Here is a 21646-nt window from a genome sequence, read left to right on the forward strand (position 1 = left end):
TCTCTCAAAGCAGAAACAACAGGAATGAGAGTGGAGTGTTTGGGAGGGGGATCTGGAGTAGTTGGGGAAGGGGAAATATGGCCAAAATATGTTATGTGAAAAATACAATTGTTCATAAATAAAATTTGTACATTATATACATCATATTAATACACTTTATTTTAGATTACTTTTTTCTTCCTTGAGGCAGAGTCTCACTATGTAGCCTTGACTGTCCTGGAGCTCCTATGTAGACTAGGCTGCCCTCAAACTCAAATAAATCTACCTACCTCTGCCTCCAGAGTGCTGGGATTAAAGGGGTACACTACCATGTCCACCTTCAGTAAATTAGACTTGAAAAGAAAAAAAATGAACAATCCTTCCTTTTCTATTTTTAAAATTTATTTATTCTTATTTTATATACATTGGTCTTTTGCCTACAAAACATGTCTGTGTGAGAGTATCAGATCTTAGAGTTATAGACAGTTGTGAGCTGCCATGTGGGTCCTGGAAATTGAACCAGGGTTCTCTGAAAGAGCAGTCACTGCTCTTAACCACTGAGCCATCTCTCCAGCCCCTCTCTATTGTTTTTGACATGGAACCTGGCTATGTTGCCCAAGCTGGCTTTGAATTTCATGGCTTAAACTATTTTTCCTCAGCTTCTTGAGTAGCTGGAATTACATGAATGAACCACAGACTCTAGCTTACTCTTCTTCTAATTATAGAAGAAAATAAGTGCCTCAGAAAACATAACTAGGGGGCTGGAGAAATGGCTTAGAGGTTAACGCACTGACTGCTCTTACAGAGGATCTGGCTTATATTCCCAGCACCCACATGGCAGCTCACAATCTGTAACTGCAAGATCCAACACCCTTACACAGACACATACAGGCACAAACACCAAAGCACATAAAATTAAAAACAAAAACAAAAACATGACTAAGGATAAAGAGTGGTCAGGTCTGTTCTGGGTTATGTCCAGTGACAAAATTTTGGAATATTGTGCTTGTTCCTGTTGAATCTTTTCTCATGAAAAATAACTAAGAATCTTGTAAAAAAAATTTTTTTTGGTTTTTCAAGACAGGGTTTCTCTGTATTGTTTTGGAGGCTGTCCTGGCCTTACTCTGTAGACCAGGCTGTCCTCGAACTCACAGAGATCCACTGCCTCTGCCTCCCGAGTGCTGGGATTAAAGGCGTGCGCCACCAACGCCCGGCAAAAAAATTATTTTTTCTGGGAAAAAGAAAAATGAGGCATATGCTGATTTCCCTTTCAGATCCTGAAAGTCAGACCTTGAAGGAACATTTAATTGATGAGCTGGACTATGTGTTGGTGCCAACTGAAGCCTGGAATAAATTACTAAATTGGTATGGCTGTGTGGAAGGCCAGCAGCCCATTGTCAGAAAAGTGAGTACCTGAGTTGTTATGTCTGCACACTGTCTAAGTCCTTCCTGGGTGCACTACTTCTGTTGATTTCCTGGGAAGATGAATGTAGTTAAGTGATTGAAAGCAAGTATTGATACTTTGTTTGAGATGGATTTTCTGTGTAGTCCTTGCTGTCCTGGAATTTGCTCTGTAGACCAGACTGTACTCAAACTCAGAGATCCTCCTGCCTCTTCATTCCACGTGCTAGGATTAAAAATCTACCACCATATCTTGAGACCTTGTTTTTGTTTCCTGAGACAGGATCTCAGTGTAGTCCAGGCTGGCCTTGGGCTGGTTATCCCCTGCTTCAAACTCTTTTTTTTAAATTTTTTTAAATTTTTTTATTTATTTATTACATACATAGTGTTCTGCATACATGCCGGAAGAGGGCACCAGATTGAATTATAGATGGCTGTGAGCCACCATGTGGTTGCTGGGAATTGAACCTGCTTCAAACTCTTGAGTGCTGGAATTCTGGTCTGAGAAACTATTTCTAGGTTGTTTATGGTTCTCTCTAGGAAATAAAATGGTTGTGAGTAACTTAGGATGTTACTAACTGGCCTCCAAGTACCAGAGCTGCCTGGTAGTTTAGGACGTCCATTAGTGCTTAGTGCACTTTGTGAACACTTCAGGTGGGCCTTATGGACATGAACTGATGTCTTGCTGCTTTCCCTTCTGGGACTGGAAATGATCCTAGGGCTTCATATACATTAAACACATATTCTAACACTGAGCTAAGCTTTATCTCCTACTCACTTTTTTCCTTGACACAGGGTCTTACTAAGTCACTTGTGGCTCAGGTAGGCCTTGAACTGTGACAATTGAGCCTTTTCTTTCAACCTCCTGTGTTTGAGATTACATGTGTGACCATCATGCTTACCTAATAACTTTGGTTTTGGTTTTGGTTGGCTATTTTTTGTTTGTTTTTTTCAAGACAGGGTTTCTCAGTATAGGCCAGGCTGCCCTTGAAATCACAGAGATCTATCTGTCTAGTAGTTCTGGGAGTTAAAGACATGCTCTACCACTGACTGGTCTCTACCAGTTTTTCTAATCCCATTTCCCCCTATGCTCATGAGGTTGACTGTACTGCTGAGTAGTTAGAAGTATGTGTTTATAACAGATCAAGGACAGGCACATGCTGAGACAGAATCATGATGTAGTGCCTTTGGTGGACTGAACTCATTAGAACACTACCTTTTTTCTCAGTTATTTGCTTTTCTTTTCTTTTTTGTTTTTGTTTGTTTCTTCCAAGACAGGGTTTCTCTGTGCTACAAACTTGGCTGTCCAGAACTCACTTTGTAGACCAGGCTGGCCTGGGAACTCAAGAGATCAGTCTGCCTCTGCCTTCACAGTGCTGGGATTAAAGGTGTGCGCCTGTGTTGCCTCCAGCCCTTCTAAGGTTTTACATATATATATTGGTTTTTCGAGACAGGGTTTCTCTGTGGCTTTGGAGGCTGTCCTGGAACTCGCTCTGTAGACCAGGCTGGCCTCGAACTCACAGAGACCCGCCTGCCTCTGCCTCCCAAGTGCTGGGATTAAAGGCATGTGCCACCAACGCCCGGCTGTTTTACCTATATTTTATAGCCCTTTGCTTTGACAAACCCTACAAGGGCCATGGCAAGAGTTTTTGTTCAAAGTTGACCTGAGGCCTGCCTATAGACTGACGTTGTGTCCACACTGACCTCTCTCTGGTTTCATGAAAGTATACTTGGTTCTTCATTATAGGGGGGGCAATTGTAACTCCTGGGATATATACTGATGAATTAAATCTATACTTCCTAAAAATGAATTAAAGATTGTATTCCTTAGACCAGACATGGTCATAACGCCTTTTTTTTTTTTTTTTTTTTTTTTTTTTTTTTGGTTTTATGAGACAGGGTTTCTCTGTTTTGGAGGCTGTCAGTCCAGCCTGGCCTCGAACTCACAGAGATCCGCCTGCCTCTGCCTCCTGAGTGCTGGGATTAAAGGCGTGAGCCACCAACTCCCGGTGGTCATAACGCCTTTAATCCCAGCACTTGGAAAGCCGAGGCAGACAGATTTCTGTGAGTTTGAGGTCATCCTGGTCTACATAGTCAGTTCCAAGTCAGCCAAGGGTACATAGTGAGACCTTGTCTCAAAATCAAAGAATCTGTGAAGGAAACTTTTTTGAGTGGTTTTAGTCTTCTGCTGCTGCTGAGGCATGTTGCTTCCAGGGCTGCTTGCCTAGGTACCCAACCACGGCTCATTCACCCTTGCCTCTTGTTTGCAGGTTGTGGAGCATGGCCTGTTTGTCAAGCACTGCAAAGTGGAGGTGTATTTGCTGGAGCTGAAGCTTTGTGAGAACAGTGACCCCACCAATGTGCTAAGTTGCCATTTTAGCAAAGCAGACACCATTGGTAAGAAACTAGCCAGGGTTCTGGGCTTTTGGCAAGAGAATACAGGGTCTTGTAATTGATGGGAGGGAAGCTGGGGTGCTCTCTCAAGACTTGTTACTCAATTGTGGTCGTCAGTCCTGACTTGGAAGTCTTTTCCTGAGAGAATTGTGAAGAACTAACTACACTTGGAAACTGTTCTATAGAACGGGACTTGGGCCAGCAAGATGGCCAGAAGAGTAGCTCAAGCAGGCTTGAAGTCAGTATATAGCCATGGATAACTTTGTATTTGTGATCCTCCTGTCTCCACTTCCTAAGCGCCTGGTTTACATGATTCTAGGGATTGTGCTTAGTGTATATGTGTGCTGGGCAACCACTCTCTCAGCTGAGCCACATCGCCAGCCCAAACCCTTACGTTTTTAGGGACAGAAAACTGTATGTATACAGTAAAAACACTGCGTTTCATTATATACAGTAGTCCCGAGTCTGAGCTGTGTTGTTTTAGGCGCTGTGTTGGTCTGATGCTGCATGGTCCAACAGCATGTGTAAGGCAGACTCTGCATGTTGTATGATTGGAAGATAGGCTGCAGTGATGTGGCACCAGAAGCACTTCAGATTCTTTACGTATTTGATTTTCATGCCCTTTAGATAGGGTCTCATGTACACTAGGCTGCTCCCAACTCTTCTGAGCCAGTCTAGCCTTGGCTCCTGATTCTCCTGCCTCTGCCTCCCAAGTGGTCAGCACTATACTCAGCTCTGGGTGTTAGATTGTGTGTTCAGAAACTGTGTGTGTGTATTTGAGAGCATTTGTCTTCTCTAAAAAGGATGAAGGAATGTAGAGTCAGAGAAGTTAAAAAAGTAACTCAGCCAGGATCTAGAGGGGTAGCTCAGTGACAGTTATTTATATAAGACCTCATACAATCTCAGAACCTGCAATAAAAATAAACATACAAGAAATAAACAGCCTCTACTACTTGAGCTGGGAGTATCGCTAACACCTGTAGTCCTAGCACTTGGAATGCAGAGACATGAGGATTTGCCAGTGTGGTCTCCTGTGAAACCCTGTTTCAAAGAAATAAACCAAGGCTACAAAGATGACTTTATAGGTGAGTGCCCGCTGTGTAGGCATAAGTACCTGAGTTCATCTCCCTGGCACATACTTAAGAAAATCAGGAGTGCAGCTGGGCTGTGGTGGCGCTCTCCTTTGATCCTAGCACTCACAAGGCAGAGGCAGGCAGATCTCTGTGAGTTCAAGAACAGCATGATCTACAAGAGCTAGTTACAGGACAGGCTCCAAAGCCACAGAGAAACCCTGTCTTGAATCCCCCCAGAAAAAAAAAAAGAAAACAAAAACCAGGTGTGGTATGTGCCTTTGACCTCAGCACTGGAGGGGTTGAGGCAGGCAGGTAGATCCCTGAAGCTCATTGGTCAGCAGCCTGAGGTAAGTCAGTGGCCTTTAGGTTCAGAGGGAGACCCTGTTTCAAAAAGTCAAAGATGGAAAGCTAGGTAAAGACTGTCTCTGGTCTCCACACATATACACACCTATACCCACACTTGTGCATACACCCACACTAACAAGTACATGTACCACACAAAGAAAACAGTGGCTGCAGAGATGGCTCGGCAATTATAGGCAGTGATGCTCTTCCAGAGGACCTAGACTCAATGTCCAGCAGCCACAGGACAGCTCACAAGTGTCTCAGCTACTGTTTAGTTCTGTGAAGAGGCACCGTGACCAAGGCGACTCTTATGAAAGGAAGCATTTAATTTGGGGCTCACTTACAGTTTTTGAGGCTTAATCCATGGTCATAATGGCAGAAATCAGACAAACATAATGCTAGAATATTAGGTGAGCTTTACATTCTGATCTGAAGGCAGAATGAGCTCAAGAGAGCATAATACTGGACCTAGCATAGGCTTTTGAAACCTCCAACAAGGCCACACCTTCTAATCCTTTCCAAATAGTTCCACTAACTGGGTGTCAAGAATTCAAACATAAGAGCTATAGGGGCCATACTCATTCAAACCACCACAACTCTTTTTAACTCTAATTCCACAAATCCACACCATCTTCTGGCTACTTGATGGTACTAGACACATAGAATGTACAGACATACATGCAGGCAAAAAAAAAAAAAAAAAGATAAGCCATACACATAAAAATTAATTAATGAAAAAACCTTCCACGTTCTCGGGATAAAGTGGCAGGTGTTTTGGGTCTTTGTTTGTTTGTTTTGGAGGGGCTGGGCGTCGGTCTCAGCATCTTTTACTAACACTAAGCCCTCACTCTACTGCTGAACCACTTCCACAGTCTACTTTAGCTAGCCTCTACTTTCTTTGAGATGAAGTCTTGCTGTATAGCCCAGATTGCCTCAAACTCATGACCACTCTGCACCAGTGTCTCAATTGCTAAATTATAGGCAATGTCACCATACCTGGCTGACAGCTCATTTTTTTTTTCCTTAAATTTTTAATTACATTCTTCCCTTCCCTCTCCTTCCTCCAGCCCCTCCTGCGTTCCCTTCCTCAAATCTCTCCTGTGGCCTCCCCCACTCCCTCTAAAATTGGTGGCCAAATGAACTCAGAAGGCCACATTTTGTGTGTGAATATCTAATAATAATAATTATAGAGCTAGCTTTTTTTCTTTTTGGGGGGAGTGATTTCAAGACGTTTTCTTTCTGTTGCCCTTGCTGTCCTGCAATTCTCTCTTTAAATCAGTCTGACCTCAAACAGAGATCTGAGCCCCTACCTCCAGAGTGCTGAGATGAAAGGCGTGTGCCACCACCACCAAGCTTTTTATTGTTTTGTTTTTTGAGACACGATTTCTCTGTGTAGCCCTGGCTGTTCAGGAACTCCCTCTGTAGACCAAGCTGATCTCAAACCCAGAGGTTCTCCTGTCTTTGCTGGAGATGAAAGTACTGGCATGAAAGACGTATACTATACTGTCCAGCTTTTAGTTTTCCAACTTTCTATGTTGCCTGCCTGCCTTTCTCCTACCCTTTCTCTTTTTCCTTCTTTTTTGTTTTGCTTTGTTTTTGAATAGGTTTTCATACTAAAATTTGGGTTGACCTAAAACTTTCTAGGAGCTTTTGAACTTGTTGGAGGTTTCCACCTCAGTCTCCTGAGTGCTGGGTTTATAGGCGCAAGCCACTACACCTGAGTTCTATGTTCCTGTAATGTCTTGAATGAAACCTGCATTATCAGAGAAGCATAGTGAGCTGCTTCTCACAAGGGGGCCTCTGAAAGGTGATGGGCCTTAGGAGTTCAAACAAGTTAAGGTTGGGGAACATATTTGCTCCAGATTTTCTGTTAACATTTGAGAAGGAAGAAATGTGAAGATTGGTTTGCCTTGTCTGTCTTTAACTTTATTTTTCTCCATCGCTGAGTGATGTTTTTGCCTGTTCTTAGCAACCATCGAGAAGGAGATGAGGAAGCTATTCAACATCCCTGCAGAGCGTGAAACTCGGCTTTGGAACAAATACATGAGCAACACCTATGAGCAGTTGAGCAAACTAGACAACACTATCCAGGATGCTGGGCTGTACCAGGGTCAGGTAGGAGGGTCCAGGCCATGCCCAGACAGGCGGCTCTGACCAGGGTGTGTGTAAAGAAGTCTCTGACAATAAGCATGTCAGAAGTGGGGTGTGTTGTACTATGCTCATTTAGTTTCCCCTTTCACTCAGGTGCTAGTAATTGAGCCCCAAAATGAAGATGGCACATGGCCCAGGCAGACCCTGCAGTCAAAGTAAGTGAACCTTTCCCATGTTCTGGCTCACAGATGCACAGAAAGGGGAAGAGGGAGGGGTTCTGAATGAGATGGAAAAATGAGTTTCTCATCCAAATTGCATTGTCTTTGAAGCACTGGCATTTGGTAAGCAGCTTGTTTGACAGTGTAAGAGATACCTCTCAACAAGGACGGGAGAGGAGAAGAGAAGGTCAGAGTTGATAGTTACTTTGCCAAAAGTGACTTTGTTTTTTGTTAAGGTCCTTTGCTTTCCTACTTGTAGTTTAGAGGCTTTGAGATAGGAAGAGGAGGGTTAGGATGAGGGCTTGTATGACTGAAAGGTGATGTCTTGCTCACACTACTTAGCTCTGCTCTCTGGCCTGCTCAGCTACTAATCTTGGATTCCAAGCACAGTTACCTCAGGATGATATTCCTGTGACTTGTGGAAGGTTGCAGAAAGAAATGAAGTCTCTTCTTTCAGATGTTCAGGGAAATAACATTACAATTTCCTGACCTGTTGACAAATGTAGATCCAGGTGTGGTGGCACATGCCTGTAATCCCAGCCTGTGAGAACATTTGGTGGAGGTAGGAGGGGGTCAAGGTCATCCTCTGGTTCATGGTGAATTCTAGGCTAGCCTGGTCTGTAGGAAACTGTGTCTACAAAAACAAACAAAAAGCCTGTGACTGTGGTGATGGCTCAGCAAGTAACTTGCTTGCCATGCATTCCTAGAAGGTGTGGTACCCTACCTACTCATAATCCTATGCACAGGAGATGGAGACTGAATCTTTGGAACAAGCTGACTGGCCAGACTAGCCAAAATGGTGAACTCTGGGTTCAGTGAGGCCCCTTGCCTCAACAGACACCTAACATCAACCTCAGCTTCTACATGTGTGAGTGCACATATCCACGTTTCTGACACACTCACACATATATACCACAGATGCATATGCAATAAAAAAATTGAAAAAAGCAGGCTGGAGAGATGGCTTAGAAGTCAAGAGCACTGACTGCTTTTCTAGAGGACCCGGGTTCACTGCCTATAACTCCAGTTCCAGGGATCTTCAACCCCACAGACATATATTCATTAAAATAAGTAAACAAATAAATAAATCATTATATTAAAAAGTTGAAAAAGTAGGATACCCTGTTGCCATAAAATGCCCATCTCCTGTCACAGGAACTTATGAATATGTTTTGCAGGTGTGATTAAATTAATGTCGAGGTTGGGAGGCTCTTGAGGTGGATCCATTGTAGTCACAAGGGCCCCTGTAAGTGAAGGGGAGGCTGGAAAGTCATTAGGTGTGAGGTCAGGAGCAGAGGCAAGGCAGTGGAATGTGAGGGAAGCTTTCCTGGCTTTGAGCCAAGATGTGAACCGCTCTACAAGAACTGAAAGTCTCTACGAAGGGGTAGCCTGTACCTTGACTTTTTTTTTAATTCATTCATTTATTTTCATTTTTGAGACAGGGTTTATCTGTGTAACAGCCTTGGCTGTCCTGGAACTGACTTTGTAGACCAGGCTGGCCTTGAACTCACAGTGATCCGACTGCCTCTACCTCCCAAGTGCTGGGTTTAAAACCTGAACTACCACTCACAACTTAATTACTGTATATGTATGACATTTTACTTTGTATATCGTGTGTGCCTGATGCCTGGAGATGCTATAAGAGGCGTTGGAGTCTCTGGGACTGGAGGTACAGAGCCTGGGTCCTTTGTAAAAGCAACAAGCATTTTTTTTTTAATTTATTTAATGGTTTTGTTTTTTGTTTTTGTTTTTTCAAGACAGGGTTTCTCTGTGACTTTGGAGGCTGTCCTGGAACTAGCTTTTGTAGAACAGGCTGGTCTCGAACTCACAGAGATCTGCCTGCCTGTGCCTCCCTGGTGCTGGGATTAAAGGCGTTAACTTTATTTTATGTGTTGGTGTGAAGGTATCAGATCCCCGGTACTGGAGTTACAGACAGTTGTGAGCTGACATATGGGTGCTGGGACTTGAACTTGGGTCCTCTGGAAGAATAGCCAGTTCTCTTAACTGCTGAACCATCTCTCCAGCTCCTTCTTTACACTTGAACTTCAATAATTTAATGGTAATACACATTTGTGTTGTTTTGAAAGCCTCTGAGTTTGTAGAAATTTGTGACAGCAACAGTAGGGAAGCAAACAGGAAAGTTCAGATTAGACAACTCCCTTCTTAACTAAAAGTGCCACAGAACACAAACTAAGCCTTACACTGATGAGAACATCTAGGGCAGTACTCAACTTCTGTGAGGGTCAACTCCTTTGGGGTCAAATGACCCTTTCATAGGGGTCGCCTAAGGCCATCAGAAAACATATTTACATTATGATTCATAACAGTAGCAAAAGTGCAGTTATGAAATAGCAACAAAAGTAATTTTAAGGCTGGGGGTCACCACAACTGGCAGCACTGTGTCTTGAGGTTTCAGCATTAGGAGGGTTGCGCACTGCTCTAGGGAAAACCCTCTAGACGGTTGGCTTGCAGCCTGAGAAGTACAGTTGGTAGCTCAGGGCAGAGGCTGGCTGGCTGTCCTGGCTTGAAGGCTGCTCTATTTGTACCTCTTGTTTTAGTTTTGCCTCTCCCCATCCTTCCCACACTCTGAAGCCTAAGAACTCTCCTTTAGGGAGATAGATGGCTTTTGGGACAGCAGTGCCCCCTTAAAATTCCATGAAGGTTAGGGTCTCTTAGTAAGGTGTGGTTGGTCTAGAGTGAGCATAGGATGGTATTCCTGAGGCACATTCCTGTTCCTTTTTGGGGGGGGGGTTTGTTTGTTTTTTAGTTTTTCAAGACAGGGTTTCTGTAGCTTTGGAGGCTGTCCTGGAACTCGCTCTGTAGACCAGGCTGGTCTCAAACTCACAGAGATGCACTTGCCTCTGCCTCCCGAGTGCCGGGATCAAAGGCGTGCACCCCACTACTGCCCAGCCCACATTCCTTTTCTTGATCTCTAGTGCAGTGTCAGATACTGTTGTCCATGAGGGTACAGCCATAAAGTAGACAGTGTGTTAGGTCAGGAAATGAGATCAATAAGAAAAACACTTGTGCTCATTGATTTATAAACAATATAGACAAAACTCAGGGAGGAATTATCAAGTTGTAGGATTTGGGATGGTTCAGATTTAACTTGCTGACCTATCACACTGGCCCTTGTTTGGGGGTGGGGGGGGAGAATGTGTGTCTGTCTTCATGTATGTAAATGCAGGCACACATGTGGAAGTCAGAGATCAACTTCAGATGTTAGTCCTTGCCTCCCACCTAGTTTCATGAGCTGCCCATTCCAACCTTATTGACTGAGCCCGGCCCAAAGCTTGCAGCAATTCTCTTATTTCCAGTCATAACTCCACTGTAGTATGAAGACAGGGGTTTAGTAGTCATAGTAACTGAAAATGGAGAGTGCATTTCCCTTCCATTTTCCTCTTTCTATGTAGAACAGACTGGCCTTAAGCTCATAATCCTGCCTCAGCTTTCTTAGTTCTGGGGAGCCAGGTATGAGCCGTGAAGCACACTTAAGAATGTTTTGCTTGGGGCTGGAGTGATGGCTCAGAGGTTAAGAGCACTGGCTGGTCTTCCAGAGGTCCTGAGTTCAATTCCCAGCAACCACATGGTGGCTCACAACCATCTGCAATTCAATCTGGTGCCCTCTTCTGGCGTGTAGACAGAACACTGTATATGTAACAAATACATAAATCTTAAAAAAATAAAAGAGAACAGTTTAAAAAAAAAAAAAGAATGTTTTGCTTGCCGGGCGTTGGTGGCGCACACCTTTAATCTCAGCACTTGGGAGGCAGAGGCAGGCAGATCTCTGAGTTTGAGACCAGCCTGGTCTACAGAGTGAGTTCCAGGACAGCCTCCAAAGCCACAGAGAAACCCTGTCTCGAAAAACAAAAACAAACAAACAAAAAAAAAGAGAATGTTTTGCTTATTGAGAAGAAACCTCAGGCATTGAGTGGGGCCTGTACTTTGCAAAAAGTCAGTGGTGTTTTTGCTTCTCTCTCAGATCAAGCACTGCACCTAGCAGAAATTTTACTACCTCTCCAAAACCATCTGCAAGTCCCTATTCCTCAGTGTCTGCCTCTCTCATTGCAAATGGTGACAGCACTAACACCTCTGGGATGCACAGTTCCGGTGTCAGCAGGGGGTAAGAACAGGACCTCTTCCTTTGCTTTTTCCCCTTGAAGTCCTTTCCCAGGAGTCCCTGGAGTGCTTTTCTGCTTGTGGGATCAGAGCTCCCTGGGAGAACGCGCTGCATGTGGTTTGTCACTCCATTTCCTGCCTGTAGTAGAGCATGCCTCCTAGCTCTGACTTGCGGTATTGTCCTTTTGCTGTCTGGGATTTTCTCCAGTCTAAGCCATGATAATCTTGAGGGCAGGGTGGCTGGTGTAGGGCGATCACAACATTTGTGAAGGGGTGGGCTGGTCAAATGGCAGCTAAAAAGGGACAGTTCTCCGTTCTGGCAGAACCCTGTTTCATCTCCTAGCAGCTGTGTTCCTTTCTCCACGCGTGTTAGGAACATATGCCCCAAAGCACAGGCAGAGTGGAAGAGAGTGACACTGGGAACAGTCAAGGCCTAGGGTGGCCCAGTGAATGGTGGCACTTGGAAGCTCTTGATCTTGATCTTGGTACCAAAAATATTCTTTCCTGAGATCATTGAATAGCCTTCTAGAATGATATAAAATTAATCACAGAAATCTAAAAGAAAATTCAAATAGCATTTCTCCCTGTACTTAATGCCTGCTGACATGCCAAGTAAAGGCGGGGAGGCCTGGAGGACCACAGCAGGGAGGGAGTAGTTACATACTGAGACTACAGCCAGGCAGAGCTCCAAAGGCCATTGAAGGGCATATGTCCAGCACTTGCTTTTATTGCTGATGTGGATTGTGTTTTTCAGTGGATCTGGCTTCTCTGCTTCGTATAATTGCCAGGAGCCCCCATCGCCTCATATACAGCCTGGCCTTTGTGGACTTGGAAACCTGGGGAACACCTGCTTCATGAACTCTGCTTTGCAGGTAGAGGGGAGAGTTGCCAGATGAGTAAAACCGTGGGTGAGAGTTAGTTAAGTGAAGAGTGGGCCTTCTCTTAGATCACCTCAGTTCACCTCCTTTTAGAATCTCTGCCAGGATGCCTCCTCCTAGCTTGTTCAGAATGACTTCATCAGTGTTTGTAGTCCTAACACTGTTGTTTGCTTAGTTGGTTGAGGCAGAGGCAGGCGGGTCTCTGTGAGTTCGAGGCCAGCCTGGTCTACAGAGCGAGTTCCAGGACAGGCTCCAAAACAATACAGAGAAACCCTGTCTCGAAAAACCAAAAAAAAAAAAAAAAAAAAAAGAATGCCCTCAGTTGCCAGGCAGTGGTGGCACACACCTTTAATCCCAGCACTTAGGAGGCAGAGGCAGGTGAATCTCTATGAGTTTGAGGACAATACAAAGAAACCCTCTCTCAGGGGAAAAAAAAAAAAGATTGCCCTTAGTTTTGAAGCTAACTGAAAGTTCATGGTTTCCTAAGAGCACTCTCAATTTTGATAATTTGCTGGAAAGATTTAGGAATTTACTTAAAGCTATCATAGTTTTTTCATGATAATGGTTTATGATGAAGAAAGGGTAGAGATTAAAGTTAGACATGGGAAAAAGCAAATAGAACGTCTAGGAGGGTTCTAAATGCAGAATTCTGGTATGGCTCTGTATACTGCAAACGCAGCACTTGGAAGGCTGTGGCAGTGGATTGTCAAGAGTTTGAAATTAACCTGGTCTAAGAGTGTTAGAAGAACTTGGTTTGTCTTTCTGTCTTTCTGTTGGTGCTGTGTGGCAGGGTTGTGAGCTTTGATTTTGTTCTGTTTCAGTGCCTGAGCAACACTGCTCCGCTGACTGAGTACTTCCTCAAAGATGAGTATGAGGCCGAAATCAACCGAGACAACCCTCTGGGGATGAAAGGAGAGATTGCAGAGGCCTATGCAGAGCTCATTAAGCAGATGTGGTCTGGAAGGGACACTCATGTGGCACCTCGAATGTTCAAAGTAGGTTCAGATACATTACCTTTCTTCCTCAAAAGAAAAGATTGTTTTTACATTATGTGTGCACACATGTTTGTACCATAGCATAAGTGTAGAGATTAGAGGACAACTTGTAGGAATTGTTTCTTCTACCACATAGATCCTGAGAATCAAACTCAGATGGCCTGGTCTGGTGGCAAGCATCTTTATCTGCTGAGCTGGCTTGTTAGATTTCCTCACTTTTTTTTTCTTTTTTCTTTTTTGGCTTTTGGAGACAGGATTTCTCTGTGTAACAAAACAGCCCTAGCTGTCCTAGAACTCAATTTGTAGCTCAGTCTGGCCTTGATTGAACGCACAGAAATCCACCTGCCTCCGTTTCCCCAGTTCTGGGATTAAAGGTATGTGCCACCACCTCCTGACTCCCTTGTCCCTTTTTTTTGTTTTGTTTTTTTTGTTTTTTTTGTTTTTTTTCGAGACAGGGTTTCTCTGTGGCTTTGAAGGCTGTCCTGGAACTCGCTCTGTAGACCAGGCTGGCCTCGAACTCACAGAGATCCGCCTGCCTCTGCCTCCCGAGTGCTGGGATTAAAGGCGTGCGCCACCAACGCCTGGCTTCCCTTGTCTCTTTTTCGTTTGTTTGTTTTTATTTTTTTCAAGACAGGATTTCTTTGTGTAGCCTTGACTGTCCTGGAATTTGCTCTGCAGGCCAGGCTGGCCTCAAATTTACAGAGACCATCATGGCACACCCCTTTAATCCCATCACTTGACAGACAGAGGCAGGCAGATCTTTGAGTAGAGGCTAGCCTGGTCTACAGAGTGAGTTCCAGGATGGCCTGGGCTATACAGAGAAACCCTGTCTCAGATAAAACAAACAAAAAAGTGGAATCTAAGACTCAAAGTTTGTGTCATCGGAGCCTTCTTTTCTGTCATTCAGAACTGTGGTATTGGTTTTGAATTTTTTTCAGTTTTTTGAGACAGGGTAGGGTCTCCCTGGGATATCCTCAAACTCCTAATCCAGTTGCCTTTAAAGATATGTGCCACTAGGCCTGTCTCACTCAGTGCTGGGGGGTTGTTTGTTTGAGACAGGGTTTCTCTGAGTACCAACCTGGGCTGTACTGGAACTCTTTGTAGACCAAGCTGGTCTTGAACTCAAGAGATCTGCCTGCCTCTTTGTAATTTTGGAGCCTGTCCCAGAACTCACTCTATAGACCAGGCTGGTCTCAAGCTCACAGAGAGTCCTCTGCCTCTGCCTCCTGAGTGCTGGGGGAGTGCTGGGATTAAAAGCATGCGCCACCAACGCCCAGCAGAAAGGCAGTTCTTTTTCAGATTTTTTTCCCTCAGTGAGGAAGTCTCAATTAGTTGGTTAATATTGAAGACTCTCTTCCTTTGCCTCTCTCCCTCTCAGCTTAATTTATTTTATGTATATGCACACTCAGTCTGCACGTACACCTTTATGCCAGAAGAGGCCATCACATCCCACTATAAATGTCTCTGAGCCACCATGTGGGTGCTGGGAATTGAACCCAGGACCTCTGGAAGAGCAGCAGTGCTCTACTAACCACTGAGCCATCTCTCCAGCCCCAAATAACTGTCTTTCATCTTCTTGGTCATATTAATCCCTGAGAAATGCAAGTAAATTACTGTTTCTATACTAAATCATAAAAACACTAGAATTGGATGGCAGCACACTGGTTCATTCCTGTGTGAATAATTTGCAAACAGCATTTTGGACTGTTCCTCACTTTGCTGATGGACGTAGTTGGTGCCTACACTGTCTGGTAGTAGCCCTTAGCCCTGTCTGTTAAACGCTTCTAATGTGGTTAGTGTGACCAAGAATCTGAGTTTGGGGGGCTGAAGAGATGGCTTAGCAGGTAAGAGAACTTATTACTCTTTTAGAGGATCCAGATTTGATTCCTAGCACCTACCATTTTGTAACTCTAGTTCCAGGGGATCCAAAGCCACCTTCTGGCTCCATGGGTACCACATAGGCACACAGCACACATAAAAAAATATACAGGCAAAACATCCATACACATAAAGTAATAATTTTAAAAAAGAATCTCAGTTTTTCATTGGTGGTAGGAATTTAACCCAGGGCTTTTTTCAAGCTAAGTGAGTACAGTTGAGCTATATCCTAGCTCCTCTTTATTTCCAACTTCCTTGCATTTGAATAACCTCTCCATTAGTGGCTAAAGTATTAGACAACGCATGTAGAATAGAGCTTGTCCAATTTTAGGCTTCATCATAGTCTCTGGGAAGGCTTATTACAGGATTATGGGCCTATCCCTGGAGTTTGTTTTTGGTAAGTGCTAGGTGGTACTGCTGCTGCCTGGGAACCGTGATTCAAGGGTTGCTGGAAAGATCAGTACTGACAGAGCTAGGGATGTGAGGACTGTTCTGTGTGTGACTCCTCTATTTGATGGATAATCACTTTAGTTTTACAATTTAACACTGAACCACAAAAGGACATTGTGAGGGATCATCAGGACTTGGAAATGTCAACAGAGAGTGCCTTCCCTACCCCTGTCAGGGTAACAGCCTCATGTCAGGCCTGTGTTTTTCTAGACTTTCTGATCTGAAATGTCTTTCTGGGTCCATTGGCCTCAGGTGAGGTTTCTTACATTCCAGTTGACTGTAGAGCAGGGTTGTGTCCACTGCCCCTCTACTTGACTTGCTTAGTTTTCCTTCTCCACTGATTCTCTCTCTCTTTTTTTTAAAGATTTATTTATTATGTATACAGTGTTCTGTCTGTATGTATCTGTACAAGCCAGAAGAGGGCACCAGATCTCATTATGGATGGTTGTGAGCCATCATGTGGTTGCTGGGAATTGAACTCAGGACCTTTGGAAGAGCAATCAGTGCTCTTAACCTCGGAGCCATCTCTCCAGTCCCCACTGATCCTTTATTATACCTCCTGACATAGTTGCTTCTGTTGTAGACCCAAGTGGGACGTTTCGCCCCTCAGTTTTCTGGCTACCAACAACAAGACTCTCAGGAGCTGTTAGCCTTTATTCTAGACGGATTGCACGAAGACCTGAACCGAGTAAAGAAGAAGCCCTACCTGGAACCAAAGGATGCCAACGGGCGACCAGATGCGGTATGATATTGAAGCTGTCTGCACAGTGTTCCAAAGAGACTTCCTTCTATTGGCAGCATGGGAACAGTCTTCAGGTGTTGGGGTTAGTGCAAGGGCCCTGGTTGCCTCTCAGTATTACTCATGACAGTGATGATTCCTAGTCAGAAAAGAGCCAACTGTAGTCCCCTTTTCCTTTCTTTCCCCCGTGCTCCAGGGCATTTTGAATACTAGGCAGGCACTCTACCACCGAGCTACATCCCCAACCCTGAGCTACTCCTAACGCACTTCCTTGTGGGTTTCTTCAGGTTAGCTAGTTTAGTATTGCATTGGCAAGCCAGTAACTTGAAGAGCTCTAAAAGCTTTAAAGTGTTGACAGTGCGCTCTCAGCATTGTTGCTGCCCTTTCCAATTCAGCCAGGGTGTTTATTTGTGGTGCTGTGGTACTGGTGATAAAACCTCCAACCTCACTCCAAGTGCTGAATCTCATGTAGCCTGGGCTGGCATTATACTATAACCAAGTATGGTCTGCAAATTTTGAGTCTTTTGTCTCCAGAGTACTAAACCAGACTCTTCTCTCCTTGATTATTAAAATAGTCTCATTTTAGAGCTGGGAGGTAGTGGCCCATGCCTTTAAACCCAGGACTTGGGAGGCAGAGGCAGGTGGGCCTCTGTGAGTTTGAGGTCTACAGAGGTAGTTCCAAGATAGGCTCCAAAGCTACAGAGACACCCTGTCTCGAAAAACAAAAACAAAATCTCTCCTACAGGCCTTTAGATCATTGAAAACACAAAAGGTTTGGCCTATCCCCAGATGGATATGTGTGATTACAGTGTTCTCTGTTGACATCTTAGTAAATATGGTTGTGGGTATAGAGCTGGTCTGTGGTGGGAGGTTGGTACACTAAAAACTTTGACAGTTCAGTTCATGGTCTACCTTTAGTCCATCTCAGTGTTTGTTATGAAGCATTCTGGGTGCAGAGGACAGATGTTGAGAATTTCCTACTTAACCCTTCTTCTTTTATCCAGGTGGTAGCAAAGGAAGCCTGGGAAAACCACAGGCTGAGGAATGATTCTGTGATTGTGGATACTTTCCATGGCCTTTTCAAGTCTACTTTGGTTTGCCCAGAATGTGCTAAAGTTTCTGTGACTTTTGACCCGTTTTGCTATCTAACCCTCCCACTGCCTTTGAAGAAGGATCGAGTTATGGAGGTCTTTCTGGTCCCTGCTGACCCGCAGTGCAGACCTATCCAGGTAACAGAGTACTCACCCTCCTTCACTGCTTGCTGAGCAGACTCTATCCCTGATAGGACTGCTTTTAGTCCTGCATGGAAAACTCCAGCCCCTAACTGACTGTGCCTGGGTCCCCTTGGATTTAGTCTGTGTGTGCACCCTTGACCTCTGTCAGATCTTTGTGTAAGGTCTCTCATTCATTATTGAGGACCTGTTGTAAAGGTCCTTAGGACTTTTCTGTCACTTTCTCATTGTGTTCCATTCGTGCAATTGTAACAACCTGGTTTACCTGCTAAAGGGTCCTTGAATGTTGGGAGCATGCAGTAGAGTTTCCTTAAGTTTGTCCTTCAATCAGATAAGGTCAGTGGCTCTTCGCTTTTGCTGGTGGATCAAACTGTTATTTATTACTTAGTCTTCTGAACCTTTTCGAAAATTTCTTCTTTGTTTTTCTTTTGTTATTGTTGTTTTGTTTTTGTTTTTTCAAGACAGAGTTTCTCTGTGCAGCTTTGGAGCCTGTTCTGGAACTCACTCTGTAGACCAGGCTGGCCTCAAACTCACAGAGATCCACCTGCCTATGCCTCCCAAGTGCTGGGATTAAAGGTATGCGCCCTCACTGCCCACCCCCTCCCCCTTTTAAACAAAGGCGATATCTGCTGGGTGTGATGGCATACGCATTTCTTCCTGACATTCAAGGGAAACAGAGGCAGTTAGAAAAGATCTCTGTCAAATTGAAACCATCTTGGTCTGCATAATGAATTTCAGGCTAGCCAGGGGTACACAGTGAGGCTCTGTCTCAAAAAGGAAAAGAAAGAAAGGTAATACATAGTATCAAAGGTAATTTCTTTTTTGGGGGGGAGCGGGGCATTTGAGACAGGGTTTCTCTCTGTATTGCTTTGGAGGCTGTCCTGGAACTCAATCTGTGGACCAGGCTGGTCTCGAACTCACAGAGATCCACCTGCCTCTGCCTCATGAGTGCTGGGATTAAAGGCATGTGCCACCAATGCCCGGCTCAAAGGTAATTTCTGTGCTTTGAACAATTATTTAAAGGAAGTAAGGGGTGGGGGCCGCATGTCTTTAATCCCAGCACTCAGGAGGCAGAGGCAAGGGAATGTCTGAGTTCGAGGCCAATCTGGTCTACAAATCCAGAGAAACCCTGTCTTGGGGGGGTGGATGGGGGGAAATAGTGACCTAATCCAAAAAGTAAAGTATAAATCAAAAAAACGTTTGGGAGGGAAAGAGGTGGCTGCCTGAATGTTGAAGCTTTGCTGACATCAAAGCTTTGGCTCTGTCAGCCATCTGCTTGACTCATCTGGGACATAGGCTGCCTCTAGAAGGGTCCTCATGTCCCCATGATGTGTGCTTCTCCCAGGTCATTTCCTGTCTCTTGGAGTACTCCTGTCACCTTGCCTGTTTCTCCTTTGCAGTACCGTGTAACTGTGCCACTGATGGGGGCCATTTCTGACCTGTGTGAAGCACTGGCTAAGTTGTCTGGCATTGCTGCAGAAAATGTAAGTAGAAGTCTTCAGTGACCCTTAACATGGCTAAGTCACTTTATGGCCCCTTGGAGTTTACTTTCCAACTTTTAGCCACTTTTGGAAGGTTGTTATTGGACAGCACAGATGTGATCATTGATATGTCTTGATTCCTCATGGCTCCTGACCTTGATCATGATCCCTTCGAGCACAGGGAAACACCATTTTTTCTCCATTTCAATGATGCTGCCCATTGTCAGAGGGACAAGAGTAGGGCTCTGCTTCCATCGTGTGCTGTGCGGGGTGTGGAGAGCAGCTCTGAGAAGCCACTAGGGTTCCAGACAATGACCTTCTCTACCAGCACTGGCTTCTCACCATTCCTACCACTGGAGGGCAGATGTTGCCAGCATGCCAGTGCTGCTGTCAGGTCCTTAGCCTTGGGGCCGGCCACTCACATGGTGGTTCTCTGCAGGCAACACTACACGGGCCACTTTCGCCCTTTGTTTCTGGGTTTTAGTCAGTGAGTAGGAGCTCTGAGAGCCATCCTGTCATTTTTATGTACTTACTCTTGATTCTTAGATGGTGGTCACAGATGTATATAATCACCGGTTCCACAAAATTTTCCAAATGGATGAAGGTTTAAGCCACATCATGCCTCGAGATGACATTTTTGTGTAAGTACTTAGCAGTTTCTGATAGATCACTGGAAGGATCGCTGTAGAGGCTTTGCATTGTTTGTGTTCCCAGTCTGACATCATTGTTCACGTGCATCTGTCCTCGTGCCTGGCCAAGGGAAATGTACGTTCAGGAAACTGAGTATCTGTCAGTACTAAGAACCCTTTGGTCCCACAGAGCCTTGCACAAACATAGCTTTGGTCAGTAGTTTGTTTCTTAAAGAACTAATTCAGTGGTTCTGCTCTCAGAGCCTCCTTGGTCAGTAAGAATCATAGCTATGCCAGGTGCTGTCAGCACACACCTTTAATCCCAGCAAGCAGGATCTCTAGGTTTGAGGCCAGCCTGGTCTACCTGGTGAGTTCCAGGACAGCTAAGGCTATACGGAGAAACCCTTTCTCACCCCCACCCCCAAAGTCACAGCTGTGTCAGAGACCAAATCAGACAAAGGGCTGGGGTGTAGAGGGATTTGGGCTCTGCTGTGGTCTCTGATCCTGAAGCAGGTGTCAGGGCCACAGTTCCCATCTCAGAGAAGAGTAGATGTTGGCAGTTGAGGCAATCTCAGAACTTGTGCAAATCTCTGAGCTTCAGCTTGCTTATCACCATGAAGACGATACAAAGTGCTCCTTTGTACACTCTTGGGAAACAGTATGTGTCGTCTTCCTGGGTACAGAGGTTGCAATGGACTTAAATTCTGTGGCAGCTCCAGCCAAGCACTTGTTCAAGGGAACTTTACTACTGGCCTGTGGTAATTTCTATAATCCCAACATTTGGGAGATTCAGGCAGAAACGTTTCTGTGAGTTCAAGACCAGCCCGGGCTACATAGGAGGTCTAGGACAGTCTGGGCAACGTAACAAGACCCTCTCAAAAACAAACAGCTCAGTTGGTAGAGTGTTTGCCTGGTATACACAAAGTACTGGGTTTGATCCTTATCACCAAGTAAACCAGGTATGTTTGTAATCCCAGCACTCGGAGGGTGGAGTTGGAAGAATTAGAAGTTTTAAGGTCCTCCTCAGTTACATAGTAAATTTGAAACTTGCCTAGGAAATGAAAGGAGGGAGAATGACAGAGACTGGAAATTGATTAATTTTTAAAAGTTCAACTTTTTGGTGAGAAAAGGGGAAGTTAGTGGATGAGTTCCAGAGACCAGCCTGCAGTTTAAGTCTTTTGGGCGTTAGTCCAGAGTCTGGGCTTTGTAGATTCACATGGGTTGACAGTGATCAATCTGTAATCACTGTGGAAGTGGCTCATCTCCCTTCTGCTAAAGGTGCTTTGTTCTTTATAAGCACAGTCCTCGCCGCCTTGCTGCTTATATCTCTTTTGCTGATGGGGCCCTACTGCTAAAGGTTCCCTCTTCTGTGGCTCATGTAGGTATGAGGTCTGCAACACTTCCATGGACGGCTCGGAATGTATCACTCTTCCAGTCTACTTCAGAGAGAAGAAGTCCAGGCCATCAAGTACCTCTTCTGGGGCCGTGCTGTATGGACAGCCACTTCTCGTTTCTGTCCCTAAGCACAAGCTGACCCTTGAGTCTTTGTATCGGGCTGTTTGTGATCGTATCAGGTTGGTGCCACAGTGCAGTTTGTTTTTTTCTGAGATTAATGGGTCCATCCACAACTCTCGTGCTTTGCAGTATCTCTGTTGGTCCCGTGTACTCACTCCTGTGAAAATGGACTTGTGCCAGCCCCTGGGAGGGTCAGGGGGGATGGAATATCCGGCGCATATAAGGACCT

General features: G+C 44.8%; 1 protein-coding gene across 3 annotated transcripts in view; it reads left to right on the forward strand.

Moving 5' to 3' along the window:
- Nucleotides 1–21646, forward strand: part of Usp4 (ubiquitin specific peptidase 4) — a 40281-nt gene that overhangs the window by 7051 nt on the left and 11584 nt on the right. For 2 of the 3 annotated variants that reach the window (XM_005074932.4, XM_021229985.2), the window contains exons 3-14: nt 1254–1384; nt 3651–3777; nt 7162–7307; nt 7437–7498; nt 11484–11624; nt 12375–12492; nt 13320–13493; nt 16405–16563; nt 17565–17789; nt 19193–19276; nt 19820–19914; nt 21285–21476. In XM_005074932.4, coding sequence (XP_005074989.1) covers nt 1254–1384; nt 3651–3777; nt 7162–7307; nt 7437–7498; nt 11484–11624; nt 12375–12492; nt 13320–13493; nt 16405–16563; nt 17565–17789; nt 19193–19276; nt 19820–19914; nt 21285–21476 — 1654 coding nt within the window. The remainder of the gene's footprint in view (nt 1–1253; nt 1385–3650; nt 3778–7161; nt 7308–7436; nt 7499–11483; nt 11625–12374; nt 12493–13319; nt 13494–16404; nt 16564–17564; nt 17790–19192; nt 19277–19819; nt 19915–21284; nt 21477–21646) is intronic. The other variant, XM_021229984.2, reaches the window with a different exon arrangement.

The sequence above is a fragment of the Mesocricetus auratus genome, unplaced genomic scaffold (assembly GCF_017639785.1).
Source record: "Mesocricetus auratus isolate SY011 unplaced genomic scaffold, BCM_Maur_2.0 Super-Scaffold_100691, whole genome shotgun sequence".
Classification (NCBI taxonomy): Eukaryota; Metazoa; Chordata; class Mammalia; order Rodentia; family Cricetidae; genus Mesocricetus; species Mesocricetus auratus.